The sequence below is a fragment of the Adiantum capillus-veneris genome, chromosome 22, assembly GCF_014529385.1.
Source record: "Adiantum capillus-veneris isolate H3 chromosome 22, ASM1452938v2, whole genome shotgun sequence".
NCBI classification, from domain to species: domain Eukaryota; kingdom Viridiplantae; phylum Streptophyta; class Polypodiopsida; order Polypodiales; family Pteridaceae; genus Adiantum; species Adiantum capillus-veneris.
The window spans coordinates 77,504,032-77,529,802 of NC_140952.1; the positions used below are offsets into that span (position 1 = coordinate 77,504,032).

Below are 25,771 nucleotides of genomic sequence, written 5' to 3' on the forward strand. Positions count from 1 at the left end.
GCTTTGCGAAAATCCACAAAGCTACAATAGATCCGTCTCCCATGTGCTCTGTCCTCCTCAATGATGGCCCTGAATGTCAAAAAGAAACCCCTCCTGAAGCCGGCCTGACCTTTTGCTCGTAGACCCTCGCCCTCTGCCCAATTACTCAAGTGTTGCTCCAGAATAGATGCATACAACCGTACCAATGTGTGTCCAACCATAATAGTGCGGTAGTTCCCAGGCCCTGTAGGGTCACCAGCCTTGAGGATGGGCACAATATTAGACAGCCTCCAAGTCTCAGGTAACCCCTCACACATGGCACGATTGAACAACACTGCGAGAACCTCCATCAGCATATCCCTGGCATGTATAAAGTGCTTCGCTACTAGACCGTCATGATCATATGCCTTCTTGGTCCTCATCCTGTCGATGGCCCTTTGTACCATCTCAGATGTAAAGAAAGTGCTCGTAGCTGGGCAAGGCTTGGTAGGGTCTGGAAGGGGTTCCTGTCTAGGAACTGTATAAATGATGTTGCATATTGGCTCCACACATCAGGTGAAGTAATCACTGGGGGAGGGGAGTGCTCATGGAAGAGTCGCCATGTCTCTCCTGAGTCCCTACTCAAGAACATCTGATATAAGTCTCGGTCCATCTGAGCTAGGTAAGCTCACTTCTTCCGTCGCACAAGGCGTAGAAAAGCAATCCGAGACTGTCTGTAAGTGATGACTCCTAAAAGAAGATCCCTCTGAAGCTCGGCTCTCATCTCTCTGCACTTCTCATCATACCAACTATTCTGGGGCATGCTCCCAGAATGTCGTCTCTTGCCTGGTGCCCGGCTCAGTGTGTGGGTATGCCACTGATGCAGCCCCATGCAGTGTCTCAGTCAGTAGAGTGGTGAACTCCTCCACTGAGAGGCCTGTACCATTTGTGCCAGTTGTGCCTTCCAATAGACGGTCCCAGATCTCCTCTATATAAACGAAATCAGTCTCTGGTGTAAATGTATAGCGGGTGTGTGACCTACTTCCTGATGTCTGGGTTGTACTATACTAAAATTTAACGGACAGTGTCAAGAGAGCATGATCTACTGCTATGCCCACTGGCCTGGCTCCCACTGTGAAATCTTGAATGCAGGGGACAAAGCTCGGTTGTGTCATAACATAATCCACTGTACTGGCTCCATGTCTGCGTGGAAAGCATGTGAAACCGACTGCTCCACGAAATCGTTGTAAACCATTAAGTATGGCTAATCCATGTGTAGTCGTCATTTCCATGAGGTATCTTCCATACTCCGTCTGCTCTCTGTCATCTGAGCATCTGTCAAGTCCCAACTCACCCACATCCAGCTCTCTAAGCATCTCATCTGAAGTGTCGTAGAAGATTGTTTGCAAGTTGCCCGTTCGGGCATTGAAGTCCCCTAGGAGAATGATATCACCATCCCTAGAAAACTTCCATATGTCATCATCTAGTATAGAGAAAGGCGACTGCCCTCTGGATGCAGCATACACTAATGTACTGGGAGGAAAGTAACATATGGCAATATATAGGAATCGACATGTGTCAGCTCTCAGTCTCACCCACATATATCTAGCATGATCGTCTATTCGTACAATATGCAGTAATGGTTGTAGTTTCTCTCTGAATAGCACTGCTACTCCTCCTGAACCTCTACTCCCATGCTCAGATCTCACATTTGTCCTGTGAGCTGTCTCCCATCTGTATCCCACCACATGTGGCATCACCTGTCTAGGGGCTTGATGAGTCTCTGAGAAGAATACAATATCCTTGTCTTTGAAACTGTCCTCAAATGCACCCACGTCCAACCTCATAGACCCATTACAATTCCAGGTAGCCATCTTCAGTGTGGTCCCATAGGTCTCGCACCGTCATGCAGTGCGCCGCTCTAAAATCACCACCCGTCCATCTCTATAGAAGGCTATCTTTCCCTTCTCCCTTGCTGCTGTAATCTCTGGCATTACCTCTCTCATATGTGCGAGCTGTGAGAGAGTCAGGTCATCACCGAGGAAAATACATGCCTTTTTGAGAGTAGGCCTCTTCCTCAAGAAATCCTTCTTCTCTTCCAACGAGGGGAACCGTAGTATGAGAGCTCTCCCCTTTGAAGACTCTCCCGTACCATCACTTTTCTTACTTACCCTCCATGCCGTTGTGTACAAAGGCTTCTCCATCCACATCATGGATGTAAGGCTTGTGACCTCTTTCTCCACATTCTTTATGTCCTTGAGACCGGTGACTCTCACATGCAGTGCTCGCATCCGCCTTCTTTGTTCCTCTTCGAGGGTCATGTTGATAAGCGTCGGTGTACAAGGAGTTTCTTGTCCTTTCCCTTTCTTGGCGACCTCAATCCATTTTTCGGCCTCGTCCGCCTTTTTCTGTGTCCTTGTTATCATCTCCGCCCATGAAGATGTCTTTGCCACACTCAATTTCTCTTCCTCTGTGATCATCCGTACCTGTTCCTTGATTTCCTTGATTTCATCTATTACCGAGGGCTGAAATTCGCCTTCCTCTAGTCCATTGCTTACTCTATCAGCAAGCTCCTGTTTAAGGGCTGAGACTTCTTTTTGAGTGTCCGTATCTCGGCGTTGGGGTTCTCCTGTTTGAGGGCTGAGACTTCTTCTTTGAGTATCTGTATTTCTGCGTTAAGACTCTCTTTCTCCTTCTTCCATTGTGCGCCTTCATTGAAGACGATGCATCTGAAGGAGGTTGGCCTTCTCCATCCACCATCCTTCCATCTCTGTTTTCCACTCCTTCATTTCCCTCTCCATCTGCGCCATCCGCTTGTTCGTGAGCATGAAGGTTGCCTTTGCTCGCGACTTGCAAACAGTTGAGACATTGACGGCTTCCGTGTCCTGTGCAAGGTCCTTTGCAGGGGAGATTGCTTCCATGTTTTGTCGTTCAAGAGATGTATCGGGCTCACTTACCATTTCGCACACAGAATTTCCCACTGAATCCTACGCATATGATGTCGCGTATGATGTCCGGGTCTATAGTGGCCGGCACACTAGAAACCACTCCAAAACAAGGATATGTGAGCGAGGGTATGTCCTTCTCAACTTGACGAGCCCAACACGGCTCACAATACAAGATAACAAGGGTTCAAAGCTCAAGGGGCTCACCCTTCTACTGGCATACAAAGTATGGGATAAAGACGCACTTGAGAGATCAGCCACGACCTCGAAAACAACTCCACGCTCTGGCTCATCTGAGTCCAGGCGGAGAAACCAAAACCCCACAACTTGATGCGGGTATCTTTACATCCACAGCCCACTACGGGCGCTCGACCAATTCAGCCAAAGTTCCAAAGGTTCAGCCTCTTTGTGATATGTTGTTGTCACCTACACCTGACACCCCTACTGAGCGCGACCTGCACATCCAAAACTGTATTCGCAAAGAGGCCCTGCGCCAATGACCAACGCGGACGCCACTGCTGTGTCTAGTGGAGCTAGATGCGCAAGGGGCTGAACTGCTACCCACGCCAGAGCTGCTGCAGGGGCTGAAGCACCTCACCCACACACACACACACACACACACACACACACACACACACACAGAGAGAGAGAGAGTACCTGGAGTTCCACGCGATGAAGGGATTGAAGCACTCACGCACAAGAGAGAGAGAGAGAGAGAGAGAGAGAGAGAGAGAGCATGGCAGACCTGCTCGCGCTCAGACAACAGCCTGCACAGCATCCCGTTGAGGCATCCCACGCTGCAGGAAGTGTGACGCCCGAACTGCCCACGCACTGCCTGCAGCAATTCCTAGCGAGTGGTCCGTGAGCTCGACATCCGCTGGCTGCACAGCTGGCTGTACAGCACGCTGTGAGTAGGTCGCGTCTGCTAGGGTTCGCTGATGTCTGCAGCGACCCCTTCAGCCTCGCGCTTAGCAGCTCGCCAGAGAGAGAGCTGTCCTCCTCGCTGCAGAGAGACCCTCGCGCTCAGCCTGCCAGAGAGAGAGAGAGAGAGAGAAAGAAAGAAAGAAAGAAAGAAACATTTTTAACGTCTATGTCAGGCCGAAATCGGCCTATGAGACAAATCAAATGTACATGGTGTGTATGTCATCCGTCTATCGGAAAGACAAATGAAACAAAACTGATACAAAACTGAACTGAATGTAGGTAGTGGAGTATCTGAGGAGGGATGGAGCTCTATCTCTAGGGATATATGCATGTCTATATGCTCAAGGTAGTACAATCATGAGAATGCATCCATCAAGCTATCTAGCTCCATCCTGTACTAATGGGGGGATGTAAGATGTGGTACATGGGCGGGTCTGGTGCCAAGGCTACCCGGATGAAAGCTGTCGGGTCGGCCCTCATCTGAGCCACTCGCTCCTCAGTGGCACGGCGCTCCCGGGCTCGGATCTCCTCGATCTGTCGGTGGTGGGAGCTCGCGCCCCTGTAGCCTGTGACTCGTAGAGAGAGAGAGAGAGAGAGAGAGAGAGAGAGAGAGAGAGAGAGAGAAATGAAATGAAATGTGATATTAACGCCTTCAAAAGGCCAAAATGACCTATGAGACCAAAAGGTTACATGTGGTGAATCTAATACCAGGTTTGGGTACAAAAAGTACAAAGAACTGAAAAGAAAATAGTGGGTAGGGGTGGGGTGAAAGCTGATACAAACGGAAGACAAAGGGTGAGCTAATACAGTGGAGCTATCTGACAGTCGAGGCATCATATACATATACATCGGTATCCGGGATGGCTCCTATGTCGCTCCAATATGGTATGGATCCTCTGTCGCAGTCTCCGTCGATATTGAGAGGGCCCTCTCATCCGTGGGCGACGGGACCTCCCCAACTCTATCACCCGATCAAGTAGTATGCCTCTGGTACCTCTGGTGTTGTTATGTTGTGGGGGTTGCTCGAACTCCTCTGTCTATGACTGAAAGAAAACTGTGATCTTCCCTGTTGCTGGATCTCTCTCATTGTGCCCCTCTTCAAGAGGTCCTCTCTGTGTTTGCGAATCTCCAGTAAGTATAATCTGAGGCATCTCTGATCCTGGTATCTCATGACCATAGAAAGTGGCCCAAAACCCTCTCTAAATAGACAATGAAAGCGGCCTCATATCTCATATTATACTGGGCAATGACAGATGTAATGTAGCTGTGTCTCTGTCTTAGGTGCAGTGGAATGAATGTTCTCAAGATTAGTGTCCTTTATTGCTCAAGGTTTCTTTTAGTTCTTTAGGGAAAGAGAGAGCTTTCCGTCTTGTAGAGTGTTGTGGTCACGAACAAAGTGAGTGGATGTTGTGCGTGCAAATGAATGAGACTGAGAGAAGGACAGAGAAGAGATACGACACCAAGAGGTTGTAAAACCCTCCTCCGAAGGCCCCACTCTCGTCGGCGAGAGTGGTCTACTTGATTGCACAACGGTGTACAATGCTCGAGAGAGATAGCCAACAGCATCCGGAATCCTGGAAGGGAATCTTCGCCGGCCCACTCTGATGTGTGGGTCGTGCGGTACTTAAACATCATAAAGGTCTGCAACGCTTTCTTCTTTGGGCCGCGCCGAAAGCGACACAAAGTCTTCTGAATCTCCTTTCTTGCTTCAACTTCGTCTAGAGTCCTGCTTCTTTCGTCTTCAAAAATCTCCATGGCTGAAAATTCCTGAAACCATCTCCAACACAAAACCATGAACATACCCATTCCATGTAAAGTGAAGGAAAAAAATCTTGTCTTCTCTAAAGACTGTGATGCAATGTAGATGAACACATAGACGGAATGACAAACCGTTCATCAAACACATGCAAACAATGAGGCCGAATCTTTTCTGTTTGATCAAAAACAATCAACTGTGGCAAATCAGAATGGGAATGCCCATGCTTGGTGCTCATACTATCATGTGCTCGTTCAGAAACTGTGTCATGCCACGGAAGAGACATGGAATGTGACTTCCTGACATACAAACTTTTCAACTTTTCATGAACAATCCGCATACATTCGTGCTCATCCATGAGAGAAAAGTGCTCAACATACAATATGTCATGCTTAGGAAAAGGGATCACATAACGATGCTGACTAAAATACAGGAAACGATCACGAATGAAACATTCGAACAATGCGTGCATATCAATCATGCTACCACATAATACTTCCTGTGATGGTTCTTTGGACCAAGGCTCGAGAGCCAAGATCGCCTCTTCGGGATCTATCGAATCTTCTTGTGGGGGATCTGTGGACCTCGACTCGAAAGCCAAGATCGATTCTTGGTGATTGATCGAATCTACAACGAGGTTAGCTTCGCTAGAAAAAGCATCAACTAACACATCATCCTTGTGAACAATCACTTCTGGTTCATGCAGTTCATTATGCTTGTCTTTATCATGCAAATCATTATCATTCAAAGCATCATGCTTCTCATAATCATGCAAATCATGTGTGTCATGTTGTGGAGAAGAAGAGACTGAGAGAGTCTCCTTCTCTTGAATCTTGTCAATCTTGTCCTGTATATTAGCAATGAGAGATGGAGAATGAGCAATGTCCTCTCCATGAATGACACTAGGAGAATCACTTTTGGCATTGAGAGTTATGGTGTTAGTCAGAAAATCCTGGAGAGCGTCATTATAACGAAACCATCGAATGCCCAAAATCATATCACATCCTGAGAGAGGAGAAACAACAAATTTTCTAGTGAAGGCAGTCTGTTTAATTGCAAATAACACATCAAGGCATTCCTCAGTGATGAGAGCGTCCATACCAGGATGAAAGCCAGAGACCTCGATAGGAGATCTCGGACTAACTTCGAGGCGGGCTCTCTCAACAAGAGAACAAGAGAGGGGCTGATCACATCATGCATACTACCTGGGTCAAACAATATGACAACGGTGCCCCGACGTACGACCATAACATTTAATGAGAGAATCATCAATGGGAGGGTCCTGAGAAACTTTGGGCACAATCGTGTTATCATTCATTGCATTGACAGATGTAGTGGGTGCTGTGGGTTATTTAGATTCATTCGAGTCAAGCTCAAGACATGTTCTTTTTATGTGACCCTTAATGTGACAATGAAAACAACGCCTTTCTTTAGAATAAGTGCTTTGTTCTTCCGAAGTGATGTAATCTCCTACAATTCCTTGTGCTACCTTTTCATCTGGAGTAAGCTTAGGTTTAGCAGTTGTGTTAGCCTTACCCTTAGATTCATTGAAAGAATTCTTTGATAAGATACTGTTGGTAGATTGGTTAGAAGAGTTATCATTCTTACCGTTCTTACCGTTCTGAGGAGTCTGTGAGGTACTTGTGGAAGTCTTGTTCTCCTTAGGCTTTCCCTTGTTGTGCTTCATCTCCTGTGCGAGAGCAATCGCTATCGCCTTGTTGAGATCGATTGGATCGAATACCTCGACATCGTACTTGATAAACTCGTCCAATCCAAAGAGAAAAGCCTCTTTGCGCTCATCATCTGACATGCGTAATTGGGTACCTAGTTGCAAAACACGATTAGAAAAAGACATAACCGGCATACCATTTTGCTTGAGAGCACGCCAATCGTGTTTCAATCGTGCGAGATACTGAGGTGGCATAAACCACGCCTTGAGCTTGTCTTGGAAATCAACCCAACTAAAGGAGAGGGGCGTGAAATCGTCGGCTGCCTCTAGGTGCGCGGCTAGTTGTGCCTCTTGCCATGCGTGGTACCAATTTATGACATCACCGGCAAGGTACATAGCTACCGTCAAAACTTTGCTATTCCCTGTCTTCTTAGCTGTCGCAAAATAAGCATTAAATTGATGCAACCAAGAATGAATCACTGTAGCATCCATCTTACCGTCATACTTACTGAAAGTCAACTTTTCTGTGACTGGATGGTTGGAATCCGTGTCGTGGCTTGCGCCACTTGACAAACTTCCACGATCTTTGGATGGATCGGTCTTCGAGGCTAGGATGTGGGAAAGAAATTCTTGATGGCGAATCTCCCTTTGAGCTTCTCATTCATCGCGCTCGCGTTCGAAAGCAAGCCGATTTTCTTCTTGTTTTGCGGCAAGAGCAATGCGCTCACGTTCTTGAGCCAGGCGATTTTCATCGCGCTGGCGGTCCTTGGCTTCTTGTGCTTCTGCTTTGCTTGCAAGTTGTGCCAATGCAACTCGATTTTTTTCTTGTTGTTGTGCCATCATGTCCAACATCGACTTGACCATCATCTCCATAGGACTGAGTGCAACTCCTGGCGTAGATGGCGAAGGGGGAGGGTCGAAAAAGTCTCCTGGTGGGGAAAAATATTCGCCGCCTCTCTCATGCTCATCACCTGTATGCGAAGTATCCATTCCGCTTTAGGTGACGACCATGCACTATAATCTTGGGTTCTGAAGTTCGCGAGGAACTTGGGTTCTTGAGGGTCTTGAGATACTTGAGGTCCTTGATTCGTGAGAATCTAGGGTTCTTGGGGTTCTTGAGATTCTTGAGGGTCTTGGGTTCTTGGGGTTCTTGAGGTTTTCTTTCGCTTGCAAATCGCGTTGAGAAGGATCATCTCTTCACCCGAGTTCTACCCTTTTCTGCGGGCGCACCCCTTGACGGCCTTGCACTCACACCAAGGTTGCTTTTTCCCACCTCACGTCGATTGGCCGGCCGCTAAGTGCACGGTCCGCTCTCAATGAGTGAAAAGAGACACAAGGGGAGGCTGGACAAGCCCTTCTTTCTTGGGATTCCTGTCACTCTTCAACAAAACACGATTAGGAATCGCCACGCCCAAGTAAACTTGGGTTCGTGTGATCGCAACAAGCAAAAAAAATTCTTGTGGTTCTTTCCTTGAGTAATGCAAAACACTTCCAAAGCTCTGATACCAATGTTAGGTGCAGCGGAATGAATGTTGTATTTTCTCAAGATTAGTGATCTTTATTGCTCAAGGTTTCTTTTAGTTCTTTAGGGAAAGAGAGAGCTTTCCGTCTTGTAGAGTGTTGTGGTCACGAACAAAGTGAGTGGATGTTGTGCGTGCAAATGAATGAGACTGAGAGAAGGAGAGAGAAGAGATACGACACCGAGAGGTTGTAAAACTCTCCTCCGAAGGCCCCACTCTCGTCAACGAGAGTGGTCTACTTGATTGCACAACCGTGTACTATGCGAATGCAATGGACAGATGCAATGGGACTATGTCGATGACGACGACGGTGATGACGTCGGCGACTTGGGCTGAAATCTGAGATCTTCTAGATGCTGAATTTCTTGGACTGTTTCAAGGCTGAAAATGGACTGTTTCTATCTGCTGTCAAAAAGGGGCAACTGCTGCGGTTCTGAGAGGTCTTATGGCTGATTCACATGGCTGAAATTCCCTGTTTTGACAAGGAATTTAGGGCTGAACAAAACACTGGAAAACAGGGTTCAAGACTGCGTTTTTGAAGAAGCTGCCTTGGCTGATAACGCTGGCTTGTTGCAGTTCTAAGGGGCTGAAATCCTTGCCGTGTTTAGGTGCTGAAAACCTGGCTGAAAACGCTGCCAATGATGGTCCAAAAACGCTGCCAAGGCTCGTTCTTAACGATCCCAAAAACGCTGGCTGAATTGGACTGCTGGCTGGCATTAGTACTTCTTGAGGACTGCTGCCAGGGAATGATGGAAACGCCAGCCTCGAGGGTGGAGGGATGGCGATGCTGATCTTGGAAACGCCAAGGGAAGGGAGGTTATGGCAATGGTCTACTGTGGCGGGGGGGTACTGCTGAGAAGTTGCCTGTTGAGCAGGGAGCTCCTGCTGCCTCTTCTGCCAGAAAGTGTGAATTTTGGTTTGCTTATATATTAACTTAGCAAAATTGCCCTACCTACTTTTGTAGGAAAGTCACTTAAAAATAATAAGTGAAAATCCCAATAAATCGGAAAATAGGCTAAATGCACTGGAAAATTCCCCTAACTGATGCTAATGAATTCTGATGGGAATTCCGATGATCATGCTATGTGCAACCGGAGGATATGCATCTATGCTAAGTGACTGGGCATGCACGGTCTACGAATAGACTCACAAAAGTGCCAGATCACTACTATTCTAGACTTGACTTGACTAACGGGAACCCTGCTATGGTGTAGCTTGTCCACGGACACATAGGGTTGGGATGTGTCACGTGACACTCTGGCTCTATTTGGCACATCTGACAAATCCTAAACTCAGCGGGTACTCCTCTAAATCTGCCTGTCTCGATCCCTAGCTGATGTGAGGATGTGCCTGTCTGACCAATAGCACATTGTATCCCGTGGGATAGATGAGTATCCATGTATCCTGGTTTGATCACAAAACCATGCTCCGTGAGTTGGAGAAGATGCTCTCTATAGAAAGTCATCTTCGTACCTAGCTCATGTGTGTGGGAGAGAGAGAGAGAGAGAGAGAGAGAGAGAGAGAGAGAGAGAGAGAGAGAGAAATGAAATGAAATGAAATGTTATATTAACGTCTTTGAAAGGCCAAAATGACCTATGAGACCAAAAGGTTACAATTGGTGAATTTGATACCATGGTTGAGTATGGAAAGTACAAAGAACTAAAACTAAAACACTAAAACACTAAGGAAATGAATTTGAAGCTCTAGTGTGGGTGGGCTCTGAGATATGCTGTGATGACTGCTCCTCTAGTTCTCCCCTGGCTGGTGTAAAGAAATCTGTGATCTATCTCTAAGATTCTCTCCCCTAATGTCCTCAACAGGCTCTCCCTAAGTCTACGCAACTCTAGTAGAAACAATAGGAGACATCTCTGATCCTCGTATCTCATGACTCTAGAAAATGGTCCAAAACCCTCTCTGAATAGATAGTGAAAGCCATCTCGTATCTCATACTACGCCGGGCAATGACATGTGTATTGCAGCTCTGTCTCTGGCTCTAAGTGACATATCCTGGCCCCTGCTGGTACTCCTCGAAATCGGCCAGTCTCAATCTGGAGCTGATGTGAGGATGTGCGTATCTGCCCAATAGCGCATCCTATCCCATGAGATAAGTACGTATCCATGTATGCAGGCCCAGTCACAAAACCGTCCTCCGTGAGTTGGAGAAGATGCTCTCCGTAGAAGGCCATCCTCGTGCCCAAATCCTATGTCGGCTGTATACATGTGCTCCTGGTATCTAGCTGAATCAGATCCTGACATATGAGTCTGGTGATCTCTATCAGTGTGAGAGATAGGGAGGGTGCATCCAAGGAGTACTGAAATGGATGCAATCTATCCATGCTGAAACCATGTGATTGAAACCACGTTGTCATCTATCCATACCAGCATGCTGTATCGCCTTGTAGTGCTAGTTGTCGAGATGACTCCAGGGCAAGCCAAGCATATCTATCTCTGGGAAGGTCCCATAAACTATGTATAAAGGATACTGATCTAGTCAATGCCTCGACCATCGGGGGGGGGGGCTAGCTTGGGATAATCTCATGCGGAACTGAGGCCTTAGCCCGAATTATCCGAGCGATCATAGAGATCAAAGGCCTCTCCATATATCTCCATCCATCTATGCTGCCAGATCTCCCATAATGGTCTACTGAGGGTCCGCATACTTGAACTCCGTAGAGCATAGCTGAAGTCACTAGAGTGTCAGAGCTAGAGAGAGAGAGAGAGAGAGAGAGAGAGAGAGAGAAATGAAATGAAATGAAATGTTATATTAACGTCTTCAAAAGGCCAAAGTGACCTATGAAACCAGAAAGTTACAATGTGGTGGATCTGATACAAAGTCAGAGTAACAAGATGACAAAATGACAAAATGACAAAATAAAATGCTACGGAAGCCTAAACTGCTAGGTGTGAACTAAGCAGCTAAACACCTAGCTGGGATAGCTAGATCACAGGAGATAATGCATCGGTCGCTGGTGGATCTCATCAATCTCCTCCATGGCAATAGTCTGATCGGGCGAGCCAAAGTGATCCGAATCCTCTAATGCAAGCTCCGTCGATGCTGTGTAGTCCTCCGCAATCATGGGCGTCTGGATCTCCCCAACTCAGTCACTCGGTCGATCAGTGTGCCTCTGGTGTGAGGCGACGAGCTCTGCTGTGGTAGTAACTCCTCCGAGTGTCCAATGGCAGCTCTAAAGAAGTCTGTGATCTGTCTCTGAGACTAGCTAGCCTCTCCTCTCATCAGGCTCTCTCTGTGTTTGCGCAGCTCGAGCAAAAACAAACCCAAGGATCTCTGATCCTCGTACCGCATGACTCTGGAGAATGGTCCAAAGCCCTCTTTGAACAAGCAATGGAAGCGGCCTCGTATCTTGTAGTAGATGGGGCAGTGGCATGTGTAGTGCAACTCTGTCTCACGCTCAATGTCACACAGGGGGTCTGTCCTAGCCTCTGCAGGTACTCCGTTGTATCTCCCAATCTCGAACCGCAGCTGGTGTGAAGATGTGCGCATCTGGCCAATAGCACATCGTATCCCATGAGACAAGTGGGTGTCCATGTATCTGGGCCTCGTCACAAAACCATCCATCGTAAGCTGGAGCAGATGCTCTCTGTAGAAAGCCATCTTCGTGCCCAGCTCCTGTGCTGGCTGTATCCATGTCCTCCTGGTGTCTAGCTGAGTCAGGTCCTCGCGGATGGAGAAAATGAAATGTTATATTAACGTCTTCAAAAAGCCAGAATGACCTATGAGACCAAACTCATACAAAAGTGGTGAATCTGTTACAATGTCTGGGTACCTTAGTACTAAAGTACTAAGTGTGAAAACTGTGAAAGTGTGAAAGTAAATGTGAAAAAAGTCAATACAAAGTATTAAATAAACTTCTTAGGAGCATTCTAGGTGTCTGGCTAGAATGCTTCTAATCCTTTGTTGTAGTCTCCTCCGATGAAGTGTGCTTCTGCATCTTGGTCGTGGTCATCTCGATTTCCTAAGCTCAATCGCTATGTCAATTAGGGTGCCTTTGGTATGAATCTGGGTACTCCTTTGTGTTGGCTGCTGGCCTCTTGCTTCCCCTTCCACTCCTGCTTCTCTCGATCCGAAGAAATCTGTGATCTGCCTCTGAGGCTGTAGTGCTCTTTGTCTTCTCATTAGATTATCCCTGTGCCGATATAGTTCCAGTAGGTACAAGCCTAAGCATCTTTGATCTTGGTATTGCATGATTCTATCTAGAGGTCCAAAGCCTTCTTTAAAGAGGCAATGAAAACGCCCACGTATCTCATAGTATACTGTGCAGTGGCATATATAGTGTAATTCTATCTCCGGCTCCATTCTGCATAACTTGCAAATTCTGCTCTCAGGTGGGATTCCCCTAAATCTACCAAATTCAATCTCCAACTGGTGTGAGGATGTACGAATCTGACCAATAGCACATCTCAAACCATGAGACAGGTGGGTATCCATGTAACTCAGGTGAATCACAAATCCATCTTCAGATAGTTGTAGGAAGTTTTCTTTGTAGTCGGCCATCTTCGTGCCCAATTCTTGTGTAGGGTCTACCCATGTCCTCTTAGTATCCAACTGTATAAGATCCTGTCGGATGATTTTATTAATCTCCGTTCGTGTCATTGCCAGTGATGGAGCCTCAAGACGGTATTGGAAGGGAGGTAATCTTTCCATACTGAACCCGTGTCTTTGAAACCACGAGGACAGTTGCGCATACCAGCATGATGTATCCCCTTTCATTGCTAATTGTCGAGAAGATTCGAGGGCCAGTCTAGTATATCTGCCATTATTTGTATCCCACAAACCATGTATAAAGGACACTGATCTGGTAAGAGCTTCAATTTCTATCAGAGGGGCCGCTCGTTCCGCTCGGGTAATCGCGTGTGGTACGGAGGCCTTGGCTCTAATCATTCGGGAAATCATAGATACCAAAGGTCTCTCCATTGACTTCCAATTATCCTCATCCACAGATGGTCCCCAAATCTGGACCCCATAAAGCATAGCCGAAGACACCACAGTATCAAAGAGCCAAAGTTTTGTTCGTGGTTCCTGAAACTGCACTTGTGAACACATCCTCTCCAACCCTCCCAGGGCCGCAGAGGCTCTGGATAATCTAGCATCCGCTGCTTTCTTAAGACTAAACTTCGGTCCTACAAATACCACCCCAAGGTATGTGTATGCATCTGTGTACTCTACTGTATCCTGGCCATATGCAAATGTAGGTGCCGATCTCCTAACCCACTGCAGTGTGGTGTTAAACACCATAACTTTGGTTTCACCCAAGTTTACCGACAGTCCACTGTCCTCCGCGAATTTATGTAATGCATCTAGCTACCTCTGCATTCCATCTGGTGATTCTACTATCAGTAAAATATCATCTGCATACAACAACAAAGGGATCCATGAACCTGCAAGTTAAGCCCCTCTGTCACCCTCTCTATCAATGTAATCTGATACCTCATCTATGTACATACCAAATAAAGTACGGGACAATGGGCATCCTTGCTTTACTCCAACGGTGGAATGAACAATGTCGGAATCCCCTTCTGGGGCACGTACATAACCAGTTACTGACCCGTATTAGGCCATGATCCCCCAAATAATCTCTTTGGGGACCCCTAACTCTTGCATCCTACGCATCAATCCCTTGGTACTGTATCAAAAGCTTTCTGAAAATCCACAAAGCAACAATACATCCTTCTCCCGTTTGCTCTTCCTTCCTCAATAATGGCTCTGAGCGTAAGAATATGATCTAAAGTGGAATAACCCCTCTTGAATCCAGCTTGTCCCGTTGTTCTTATGCCCTCATTCTCTGCCTATCTACTCAATTTTTGTTCAAGAATGGATGGGTATAGTCGGGTCAAAGTGTGACCTACCATAATGGTACGGTAGTTCCCGAGTATCATAGGATCCCCTGGTACGATAGTAGATAATTTCCAAGATTCAGGTAATCCTTCACACATGACCCGATTAAACAAACGAGCAAGGACTTTTGAAAGTAGATCCCTGGCATGGATCAGATGTTCTGCTACTAAACCATCATGATCATATGCTCTTCTTGTCTTCATCTTATCAATAGCTTTTTCCACCATTTCCGTAGTAAAGAAAGTACTAGTAGCAGGGCATGGCTCTAGCGGATCTGGTAATGGAGGCTGTCCAGATACCATATATAATGATGTTACATATTGACCCCACATCTCGGGAGAAGTAATCGTCGGAGGCGGTGAGTGCTCTTGAAATAGGCGCCATGCCTCATGTGAGTCTTGACTCAAGAAGAGCTGATATAAATCCTTCTCCAGTTTGGCTAAAAATGCCCTTTTCTTGCGACGTACTATACGCCGAAGAGCAATCCGAGACTGCTTATATGTGATGATCCCAAGTGTAAGCTCTTTCTGGACCTGGGTTCTCGTCTCTCTGCATTCCTCGTCATACCAACTATTTTGAGCCATGTTCCCAGCTCCTCTCTTCTGATCAGGTTGAGTATGTGGGTATGCCTCTTGTGCTGCTTCATGTAGTATCTCTGTTAATTGAGCTCCTCTACGGTATATACTGGCTCGGTTGCCCACATCCTATTATAGATCTTTTCCACATAGACTGAATCAGTTTCTGGCGTGAAAGTATATCTTGTGTGTGTCTTCTTCCTTTGTACTTGAGAGGCATTGTATTGGAAGGAGATTGATAAGGTCAAGAGACCATGATCCACTGCAATCCCAACCGGTTTGGGTCCCACCTTAAAGTCCTGGATACTAGAAATAAAGCTTGGTGAAGTCGTGACATAATCCACTGTACTGGACCCATGGCTGTGCGGGAAGCATGTGAATCCCCCATATAACGGGAAATTCTCTAGACCATTAAGTATGGCCAAACCATGTATAGTTGCCATCTCCATGAGATGTCTCCCATATTCAGTGTGCTCTTTATCCTGTGAGTTTCTAGTAAGCCCCCTCTGTGATAAATCCACTTCTCTCAGCATTTCCTCAGAAGAATCATAGAATACTGCTTGAGAGTTGGCCGTTCTGGCATTAAAGTCTCCTAAGAGAACGATGTCTCCATCTCTAGAGAACTCCCATATATCATTATTCAATATGGAGAAAGGGGATTGTCCTTTAGGTGAGGAGTAGACTGAGGTACTTGGAGGGAAGTAGCATATAGTGATATATAGAAATCTACCTGTCTCGGCTCTCATTCTCACCCACATATACCTTGCTTGCTCATCTTTCGTGATAATCTGTAGTAGTGGTTTCAGCTCCTCTTTAAATAAGACGGCTACTACTCCTGAACCACGGCTACCCTGTAGAGATCTCTTGTCTGGTCGACCAGTTGTTTCCCATAAATAACCCTTCACATGTGGCATACGATGTCCCGGTATCTGGTGTCTCTCGGAGTAGAAAACTATGTCTCTGTCCCTAAAGCTGTCTTCAAAGGCACCTACATCTAGCCTATATGATCCATTACAATTCCACGCCGCTATCCGAAGCGTCGCCCCATAGGTCTCGCACCGTCATGCTGAGCGCTTTTCCAGAACCACTACTTTCCCTCCTCTATAAAAGGTGATTTTCCCCTTTTCTCTTGCTACCCTGATCTCTGGCATCAACTCTTGCATGTGTGCCACTTGTGCAAATGTAAGGTCATCTCCCAGGAAAATACCGGTTTTCTTAAGAGTTGGCCTCTTTTTAGAAATTCTTTCTTTATTTCTATATTCGGGAATCGGAGAATAAGTGCCGTATCCTTTATGTTTCCCTTCTCATCGATTCCTTTCTTTCCCACTCTCCATGCACTTGTGTGAGTAGGCTCTATGATGCCCATGCGTTGTAGCAGTTCCTTCACTTCTTCATCTACATTCTCTTTGTCTTTGACTCCTGTGACCCACACATGCAGAGCCCGAGTCTTCCTTTTCTGCTCTTCCTCAATGGTCATATTAATAATGGTAGAAGTAGGTGTGGTCTCGAGCATCTGGGCCTTCCCTTTCTTCGCATCCTCAATCCATTTCTCTACTTCATCAACCTTTTCTTGTGTCTTCACAAGACGTTCCGCCCATGAAGATGCCGTTTTCAATTTTTGTTTATCTCCTTCCCGTAGAGCTTTCATCTGATCCTTCATGTCCTTGAGCTCCTTCAGCACCGAAGATTGGTCGTCTCTCTTCTCCTTAGTTGCAGATTTGCAAGCCGCAAGTTCTCCTTTAGCTCCTCGATTATTGCATCCGTTTCCCCCATGTGTTTTTCCATATTTGTTGTCCATGCTTCAAAACTTGCTACTGCCTCATCGAGTTTCTTTTGCATAACGCATTCTGTTACATTTACTTCTGCCTTGATTAGGTTTCGTAATTCCGTTTTCAAGATCTGAATCTCCTCATTCTGTATTCCCCGGATCTCTCTCCTTAGTTCTCTCATCATGTCTCCATACATGGAGTTCCTGTAGCTCTCAGCGCTCGCGTGCATTTCCTTCCTGATGTCATCTCTCATGTAGTTTAGCTTTGATTTGAGCATCATATGGACCTTCTCCATCATTAGTTCATCATGTATCTTGGACATTTTGCCCACTCGTAATGATCTTGGTGATAGTACAGTATCTCTGTTTCCCCGCTTAAATGTAGCTGTTGTTTTTTTTGGGGTGATGTAGCTATATACACCCGGCCCTTCCCCTCCGGTAGGCGGATCCATCGAACCCGAGCCCCAAATGTGGGGTAGGGTACTAGGGAGAATAGGGCAAACTTAAAAGATTTTATCTTAAGGATTTTTACCTTAAGGCTTAAAAATTTCTCTAAATTTGAACATAAGGTTGGGACTTCTTACGTGTAGGTGAAGGGCGGGGGTGATGCGGCGCGTATGCTGGGACTTGCTACGCGTAGTGTTGCTGGGACATTCTACGCGTAGGACTTCTCCTGCCTTATCGTGAGAGTCCCCTGCCTGCCCTTCGCGCGAGCTCCTGCTTGCTCCAGCTCACTCGCGTGAATCCCCTAGGGCTGCTGCGATCCTGTTCTCAGCAGTTTCGGCTCAGCTCAGTGGTTGTTTGGCGAGCAGAATTCAGAGCGACCCACCTCTGCGTGCAAAGGTGTCCTTGTGCTAGTCTTCGATTCCCTTCTCAACCCTACAATGCTGTCTGCAGCTTCGTCTACCGTGCCCCAACTTGCTGCAACGAGGTCCTCTCTGCACACACACACACACACACACACACACACACAGAGAAATGAAATGAAATGAAATGTTATATGAACGTCTTCAAAAGGCCAAAGTGACCTATGAGACCAGAAAGTCACAAGGCAGTGTATCTGATACAAAGTCAGATTAACAAAATAAATCAAACTAGGATAACAAAATATAAATACTGTGGGATCCTAAACTAAGCAGTACAATGTGAAGACAATATGGGAGGCGAGTAGAGATCCATCTTCATCTGCACTCTGGACGACGAAAGAGTATGGCTTGAATCCTTTGCCATAGCCTCCTTCGAAATTGTGTAGCTCCTCTCCTCCCTCGGGGTCGTCTAGATCTCCCTAGCTCCAATGCTCGGTCTATGAGAATGCCAGTAGTGCTGGTAGACCTCTCCACCGTCGCTGGTTGCTCCTCTGTTTGTTCTTCTGGGTGTACAGTATCTAGTGTAAAGAAATCTGTGATCTGTCTCTGGGGATGTCTCTCTTCACCTCTCCTCAGTAAGGTTTCTCTATGCTTGTGTAACTCAAGTAGATAAAGCCCAAGACATCTTTGATCCTCATAACTCATGACCCTAGATAGAGGCCCAAAACCTTCTCTGAACAGACAGTGAAAACGACCTCGTATCTCATAGTACACTGTGCAATGACATATGTAATGTACTTTTGTCTCTGGCTCTAGATGGCATAAGCGGCATATTCTGTTATCTGCTGGTGTCCCTCTGAATCTGTCAGTCTCAATCTCGAGCTGATGTGAGGACGTGCGTATCTGGCCAATGGCACAACGCAAACCATGCGAAAGATGCGTGTCCATATAGCTAGGTCGAATTACAAACCCAACCCCCGTGAGGTGGAGAAGATGCTTTCTATAGAAAGCCATCTTTGTGCCCAACTCTTGTAACGGCTCTATCCATGTCCTCCTTGTGTCCAGCTGACAGATGAGAGAGAGAGAGAGAGAGAGAGAGACCAGTGTGCTGCTCCCGTGCCTTGCCTCGTGCATCTGCTCACCTCCTACTCCGCCGCCTCTCATCACAGTTGCCTTTCCCTGCCCCTAACACACAAGTTGCACGTTGCTGCAGCCTTCTACCAGTGTATGGAGGCGGTAAGCACACAAAGGCAGACGCCTACTTGGCAGAAAGAGACACACAGAGGAGTTGCCTCTTCTCCAGGTTGCAGGTTGCGTCCCTTGCATACTAGCTGACAGAGAGAGCAGGAGAGGAGATGACAATCCTCAAGATGAGACGGTGGGAGAGTAGATTAGAAAGACCCCCGTCTGCCGCCCTCAGCAAGTCGGCTACGCGAGACGCTTCGCATCATGAAGCACACGCGAAAGAGACAGACAGCTGGGTTTGCCTTTCTCTAGAACACTCTTCTTCTTCTTCTTCTTCTTCTTCTTCTTCTTCTTCTTCTTCTAGAGAGAAGCTTCGCGAGAGACCACCTGTCAACCTACCCAAAATAATCCTTAGGACCAACCACGGAATCTTTTCCACATTCCAGCTAATTCGTCTTTTTTTCCAAATTGATAACACATACACACTTTCACTTTCTGAGGCTTTCACTTCCTAGACTCACCCTCATTTTAGATGTTTTGGAAGGAATTTTTTTTTCCAAAACTGTAGAGACCTAACCAAAACTGGGTGTAGAGCTAGGTATGTAGAACGAGCTTGCAAAAAAAAAAGGTCCAAACAATTAGTGAATACCTGTGCATGGGGATTTTTCACTTCTATTCCACTGGACTTGTGTGACTTGGTCCATTCCACCAATGGATCATGAATAAATGTCTCTAGAACACTCATAAGTGTCTCACGGTTAGCCCTTAGTACGGACAACGTGATCTCACAAACACGTGAAAAGACCCCCTCATAGCCAGTAATTCCAAGTCCATCCACCATGTTCTGTAGTCCCAAAAAAAAAAAAAAAGAGCATTTAGTCAAAGAATGGCCAGTGAAACCTTCTCACTTTCACACTAACCATTCAGCATACCCTGCTTTAGGCACTTTGCACTTTACCTTGCACTCTATGCTACACACTTTTACACTCTAATTGATTAATGCTTTAGAAGACTTCACTTTACCTGTGTCAGCCTGAAAGGCACCAGCTCTGGCTTCTCTAACTGGAGCCCTTTATCAAATAGGCAACTGAAATCTACATGTACACAATCCCCTGTTGTAGAGTCGAACAAGATGTTTTCCCCATGTCGATCCCCGAGTCCAACAATATGTCCGACCATGGACCACACCGCAGTCGTGTGAGCATACGCAACTCGCGATTGGAACCAGTTTGCTGGTTCAGAAAACATACTCAAAAACCATTTATGAAATATAGGTGGAAACATGGGCAATATTTGTGTTTTGAATATCTCTACTTCTGATTTCTTGCCCTGGTTCTGATCATATATATGCTTAATAGTGGGATTGGTCTTCTGTCGATCAAATTTTCCGCAGGACACATAGATATCTTGAAGAATATGCCTCAAACCTCTAGTGTGTAGTACCCATTCAACCATTCCACAATCCTCAGTTAAGGGAATAACTGCAAATGTACGGATGTAAAGCTTTCGCCTTCTACTTTTCGGATCCTTTGAAAGCAACCTGTTTATCGTGGTTGTAAACTCCATCATCCGTGCATCTTTTCTCAAGTCATCCTTAGGTTTGCATAAAAATGGGTGCTCACTTCCATCACTTCCATAGAGTATCACCTACAAAATGATATGAACGACATGACGTTCTATTAATGCTCCGTAAAGCTGGAAAAGTAACCAAATACCTTTTTTGGCCTCTGTAAGGAAGCCAATATTTCAACCTCCTCAGCAATGCCTGAGATTGTTGAGAAGTCTCCTGCTGGAAATGGATTATAGCTTGTATTTGTGAGCCCATCTGCCGGTAGTGTGACAGTAAGAGCTCTTTGCACGGGCATGATAACTCCTACAGGCATCATCCGCTTGAGAGAGCTGAATTCGCTTGACAAGGTTAGAGTGCGAGCCTTGGATGCTCCTCCATGAAAGCAAAGCCTAATTAATTGGTCTATCAGTGCAATAAATTGGGAGAAAAGATCTTTGTTCATCTCTTGCCGTAGTCCATTTTTTGCAAGCTTTAGAATCTCTGCAGCAGCCGAGCACCTCTCTGCTACAGTTGACTTTGAAACGGCAGCCATAGTCCATAAAGACTGCTGCGGATAAGCTTGAAGGACAGCTACAATAATATGCTTCACCAAGTGGACGACATCCTCATTTTGATGGCAAATTCTGGAGACCAACTGGGAAAGGGCAGTCAGCCACTGATAAGTAGGAAGATCTTTTAAGCAGCCCCGCATGATGCTCATCACCTGTCAACAATCGGCCAAAGTAAACATACGCATAGTACATAGGGCTTGTTTCATAACATTGGATTGGCAGATATGAAGGCTTATATGCTGCAGAATTTTACTGCATCTTCAAGGTGCTTAGCTCTAAAGCATGAAGCTTAACAATATTTGGATTGCCTATCAAAGGTCCTCATGGACTTTTCAGAAGTCTCGGAAAAGTTTTAAACAAATAATCACCCACACAATCATCCTGTTAACATTTCAACATTTTAATTTTCAAGAGCATCTGCCCACGCTTGCAGCTCTTTTGGGTGAAGTGATATGCCCTTTTCAACCTTGGGAGAAAGGCACCGTAGAACACTGGTGAACCAGTGAAACCTAGGCATGACCTGTAATGCTATGCAGCAAATAAGCATTGGCAGAAGTAAGTATGAATTAGTTTGGGCACATTTACTCGAGCATGTTTTAGATGTAAACAATTACCAATTTCTTCAAGATACCTTTTCTCTCTTCTCTCCTCCTCCTCTCTCTCTCTTTTAATATATGGCCAGGAGACGGTGGAGTACACAGATGCATACACCTATCTTGGGGTAGCCTTCAGTGGACCGGCATTTTCATTGAGGAGAGCAGCAGAGACTAGATTGACGAGAGCTTATGCAGCCTTGGGAGGTTTGGAGAAGAATTGTTCGCAAGTTCAGTTTCAGGAACCTCGAACAAAGCTGTGGCTTTTTGACACCCTAGTGGCTTCAGCTATGCTCTATGGGGTTGAGATTTGGAGGCCCTCAGTGGACCACCAGGGCAGATCTGGTAGCACTGATGGAGGCCTCTAGTCTCTATGATCTCTCGGATGATTCAGGCTAAGGCCTCAGTGCCACATGAGATTATTCGGGCTGAGCTAGCTACCCCTCCTCTCGTAGTTGAGGCCCTTACTAAATCAGTTCCTTCATGCATAATTTATGGGACCTTCCCAGAGACAGATATGCTCGGCTAGCACTTGAGTCATCCCAACAGCTAGCGCTACAAGGGGACACATCATGTTGGTATGGGCAGATGACATCATGGTTTCAGTCACATACTTTCCACATCACCATAGTCAAAAGTTTGACCTTTACCTCCATTCGAGTACTCCTTGCCACACGTACAGAGACCACTAGACTTATACGTCAGGATTTGATTCAACTAGATACCAGAAGCACATGGATACAGCCAGTACAAGAGTTGGGCACGAAGATGGCTTTCTATAGAAAGCATCTCCTCCAACTAAAAGAGGATGGATATGTGATCAGACCGGTCTATATGGACACTCATTTATCCTATTTGATACGATGTTTCTATTGGTCAACTGCGCACATCATCGCATCAGCTAGAGATTGAGACTAGCGGATTTAGGAGAGTACCAGCAAGAGCCAGGAAATGCTGGGGGGGGGGGGGGGGGGGGGGGGGGGGGGGGGGGGAATAGCGGGCTTGGGCAAGCGGGCAGGCAGCAAAACAAGCGCAGGGGATAGGGCAGCGGACGGCGGCAGCTGGGGCTGAGGGCGGGCTGGGACAGGGGCAGCGCGAGGGGGGCAGCAGGGGCTGAGGACAGGCGGGAGGGGGGAGGCAGCCAGCGGGAGTACAAGGCAGCGCTGGGGGGGGGGGGAGGGGGGGGGAGGAGGGGGGGTGCGAAGGCGCAGCGGGGAATACACAGCAGCAGCGAGCCTGAATCTGCTAATGATGATGGTGATGATGGCTGAAGAGGCTGATAGAAAACGCCAAATGGCGAAGTATCTCAAATGTTGTCATCAAGTACTGAGACTGATTGCTGATACTCAATGGGTGTACCCCTAGGTTCACTTATATAGGTCTTTTATGCTAGGTCAAGTAAGGCTCTAAGATCATACCCCAAGACTGGCTATTATTATGACTAAAATCTCACTTGTTAATAAATTAGCCATTATTAATAAGGATACGGTACTGGATATTATAGTTGTAATGGAAGCACTCTCCGGTGTCTACCTAGCAGACACTGGCGGTGCTCATGTGCAATATGAGGGTATGCAACTACAAGTGCCTGGACATACACGTCCTGCGTGCAAGCTCACAAAGGTGCCAGAACACTTCCTACGTTGTCCTAAACCCTCGAAGTAGGAGTTAGCTTGTCCACATGCACATAGGGTTAGATATGCACGTGACACACACCCCCCCCCCCGGGCCCCCACCCCCCTTTTCAAGGTGAGGTATTGGTACTAAGCTGCATCGCTTCCTTGTAGTCCGGCAACAACTTCGGGGAATCTATGAAGAAATCTTAGCCAACCCACTCTGCAGCATGCTGCGATACTTGAACTTCAAAAAGGATTGCACTGCTTGCTTCTTTGAGCTGCACCTAAAGCAATGCAAGAAAATCCGCTTCGATCCATGTCTTCAACTTCATCTACAATCTTGGGTTTGTTCTCTTCGAGAATTTGCTTGAGGGGAATCTCCCTAAAACAACGTCCACTAAAAAACATGGAAAATGGTGTGCATTGACCACATGAATTAGGCAACCATAATTTCATAGACACATCTTTTGTCTTTTTAATGATTGGGAATGGGCTATGCATCCTAAAAGACTATGGATAAAATGCACATCAAAAATGTCACGAAGTGCCAAACTTTTCAAAGAGTGCTTACCAAATACATGATCTAAACTTAATTTCTCTACCTGAACCAATCGACCCTAGAAAACCACAAAAGGAATACCAATGCTTGATGGACAATCGTGCTAATGCTTGTGCTATGACTGTGTCCTGCCAAATAATGAGCATGCAAAACTTATTGAAATGACCAAAACACTGTGTATTCCTTGAATGCAATCTTTCTACCTAAAGTGTAGTTCATGCTTCTGTGCTCACCCATGAATGAATCATGCGCATCGTGCAATATGGCTTTCCTATGAGAACATAACACACAAAGACGGTGACAAAAATACAAGAGACTATCACGAATGAGGAACTCAAAATCTACATACTGAGATACTTCTTGAATGGGTACTATGGACCTCAACTCGAGAGCCAAGATTTGTCCTTAGCAACTAAACGCATCTGCAACTGGGTTAGCTTTACTAAGAACATAATCAATCAAACCACTAAATTGCTCAACAGACTAGGACTGACACTAAAATTTCTATCATAGAAAAAATAATTCTCATGCTTGAAAGAATGACTAACATAGAGAGATTCCTTGTCATGCACTCAAAGGTTCTTATTTCAATTGTTTACCTCTGTATTGGGAGATGCTACTGGGCACCACCAGAGAAGCACCCTTGAGAGTGATAGTGAGTGTGTTTTCTTTCCAATTAACTTATGGATCAATTTCACAGAACTACTTAATGCCAAAAATCATATCGCAACCAGAGAGAGGAGAAACAACAAGCTTGCAACAGAAACATGCGTGACTCACACAAATTGGACATGAAGACATTCATGCATAATTGAGTACATGCTAGGAGCAAATCCAAAAACCGCAATGGGATCTACTCGAATAGGCTCTAAACGTGTGCTCTTCACAAGAGAATCACTAATTACATCATGCATATTGTTGGAATCAAACAAGATCACATCACGTTAACCATTCACTTGACCATAACACTTAATGAGAGACTCATCTCGATGACTTGGGGCAAACTACTTGGCTCAATTAGGACACTACCAGATGATGTGGGTTTTCTGGGTTCTTTCTTAGGTGATTCCTTAGGACAATCTTTTTTTACGTGACCTTTAGTGTGACACTTGAAACATCTTCCTTCTTTTCCGTACTCGGTTCTTTCTTCAAGATAACCAACCTCATACAATTCCTCGAGCAAAATTTTCATCAGGTGTCAACTTAGGGGTTTCTTGAATTTCAACATTTCCTTTATTATCACTATTAGGCAAAGAGTTATGTGCTTTAGGTGTAGTGGAAGATTCAAAAGAAGAGTTATTGTGATTCTTACCATGTTCATTGCATTCATGCAACCAAGAATAAATACACATGCATCCATCTTACCATCATACTTACTGAAAGTCAACTTCTCAATGACTTGATTATTGGAGTTGTCGTCTACCTAGTCTGCGTGATGACTTGCCAGCCTCCTTGGGTGGATCGCCCTTCCAAGAGAGAACTTGAAAGACCAACTCTTGTGTGCGTTGGTCTCTTATGTCCTCACGCTCTAACTCCATAGCTACCCTCTTTTCTTCAGTCGCTATGCATTAAGCTTTGCGTTTCGGCTCACGCTCTAGCTCTGTACCTACCCTCTTTTCTTCGGCAACTACACATAGAGCTTTGTGTTCCCTCTCTAGAGCCATTCTTTCCCTTTCAACTGCAGCCCGCTAAGCCTCTCTTTCCCTTTCAATTGCAGCTCGTTGAGCCTCTTGCTATAGCATCATCTCCATCCTTTCCCTTTCAATTGCGACTCGCTAAGCCTCCCGTTCTAGCATCATCTCCATCATTGACTTCATCAAAGCCTCCATGGAGTTGGGTGCAATCCGTGGCGAGGATGGGGATGGAGGAGGTGCCAAAAACGGTCCTCTTGGTGTAGGGACTTCTTCTCTACCTTCACTCTC

General features: G+C 46.0%; 1 protein-coding gene across 3 annotated transcripts in view; it reads right to left on the minus strand.

The window, feature by feature from the left end:
• The window catches only part of ATR (Ataxia telangiectasia-mutated and RAD3-like protein), a 95,806-nt gene that overhangs the window by 21,469 nt on the left and 48,566 nt on the right, over positions 1 to 25,771 (minus strand). For 2 of the 3 annotated variants that reach the window (XM_086495892.1, XM_086495895.1), the window contains 4 exons: positions 20,676 to 21,233; positions 19,984 to 20,607; positions 19,610 to 19,804; positions 5,288 to 5,594 (listed from right to left, as the gene is read on the minus strand). In XM_086495892.1, the coding sequence (XP_086352018.1) occupies positions 5,288 to 5,594; positions 19,610 to 19,804; positions 19,984 to 20,607; positions 20,676 to 21,233 (1,684 nt within the window). The remainder of the gene's footprint in view (positions 1 to 5,287; positions 5,595 to 19,609; positions 19,805 to 19,983; positions 20,608 to 20,675; positions 21,234 to 25,771) is intronic. The other variant, XM_086495894.1, reaches the window with a different exon arrangement.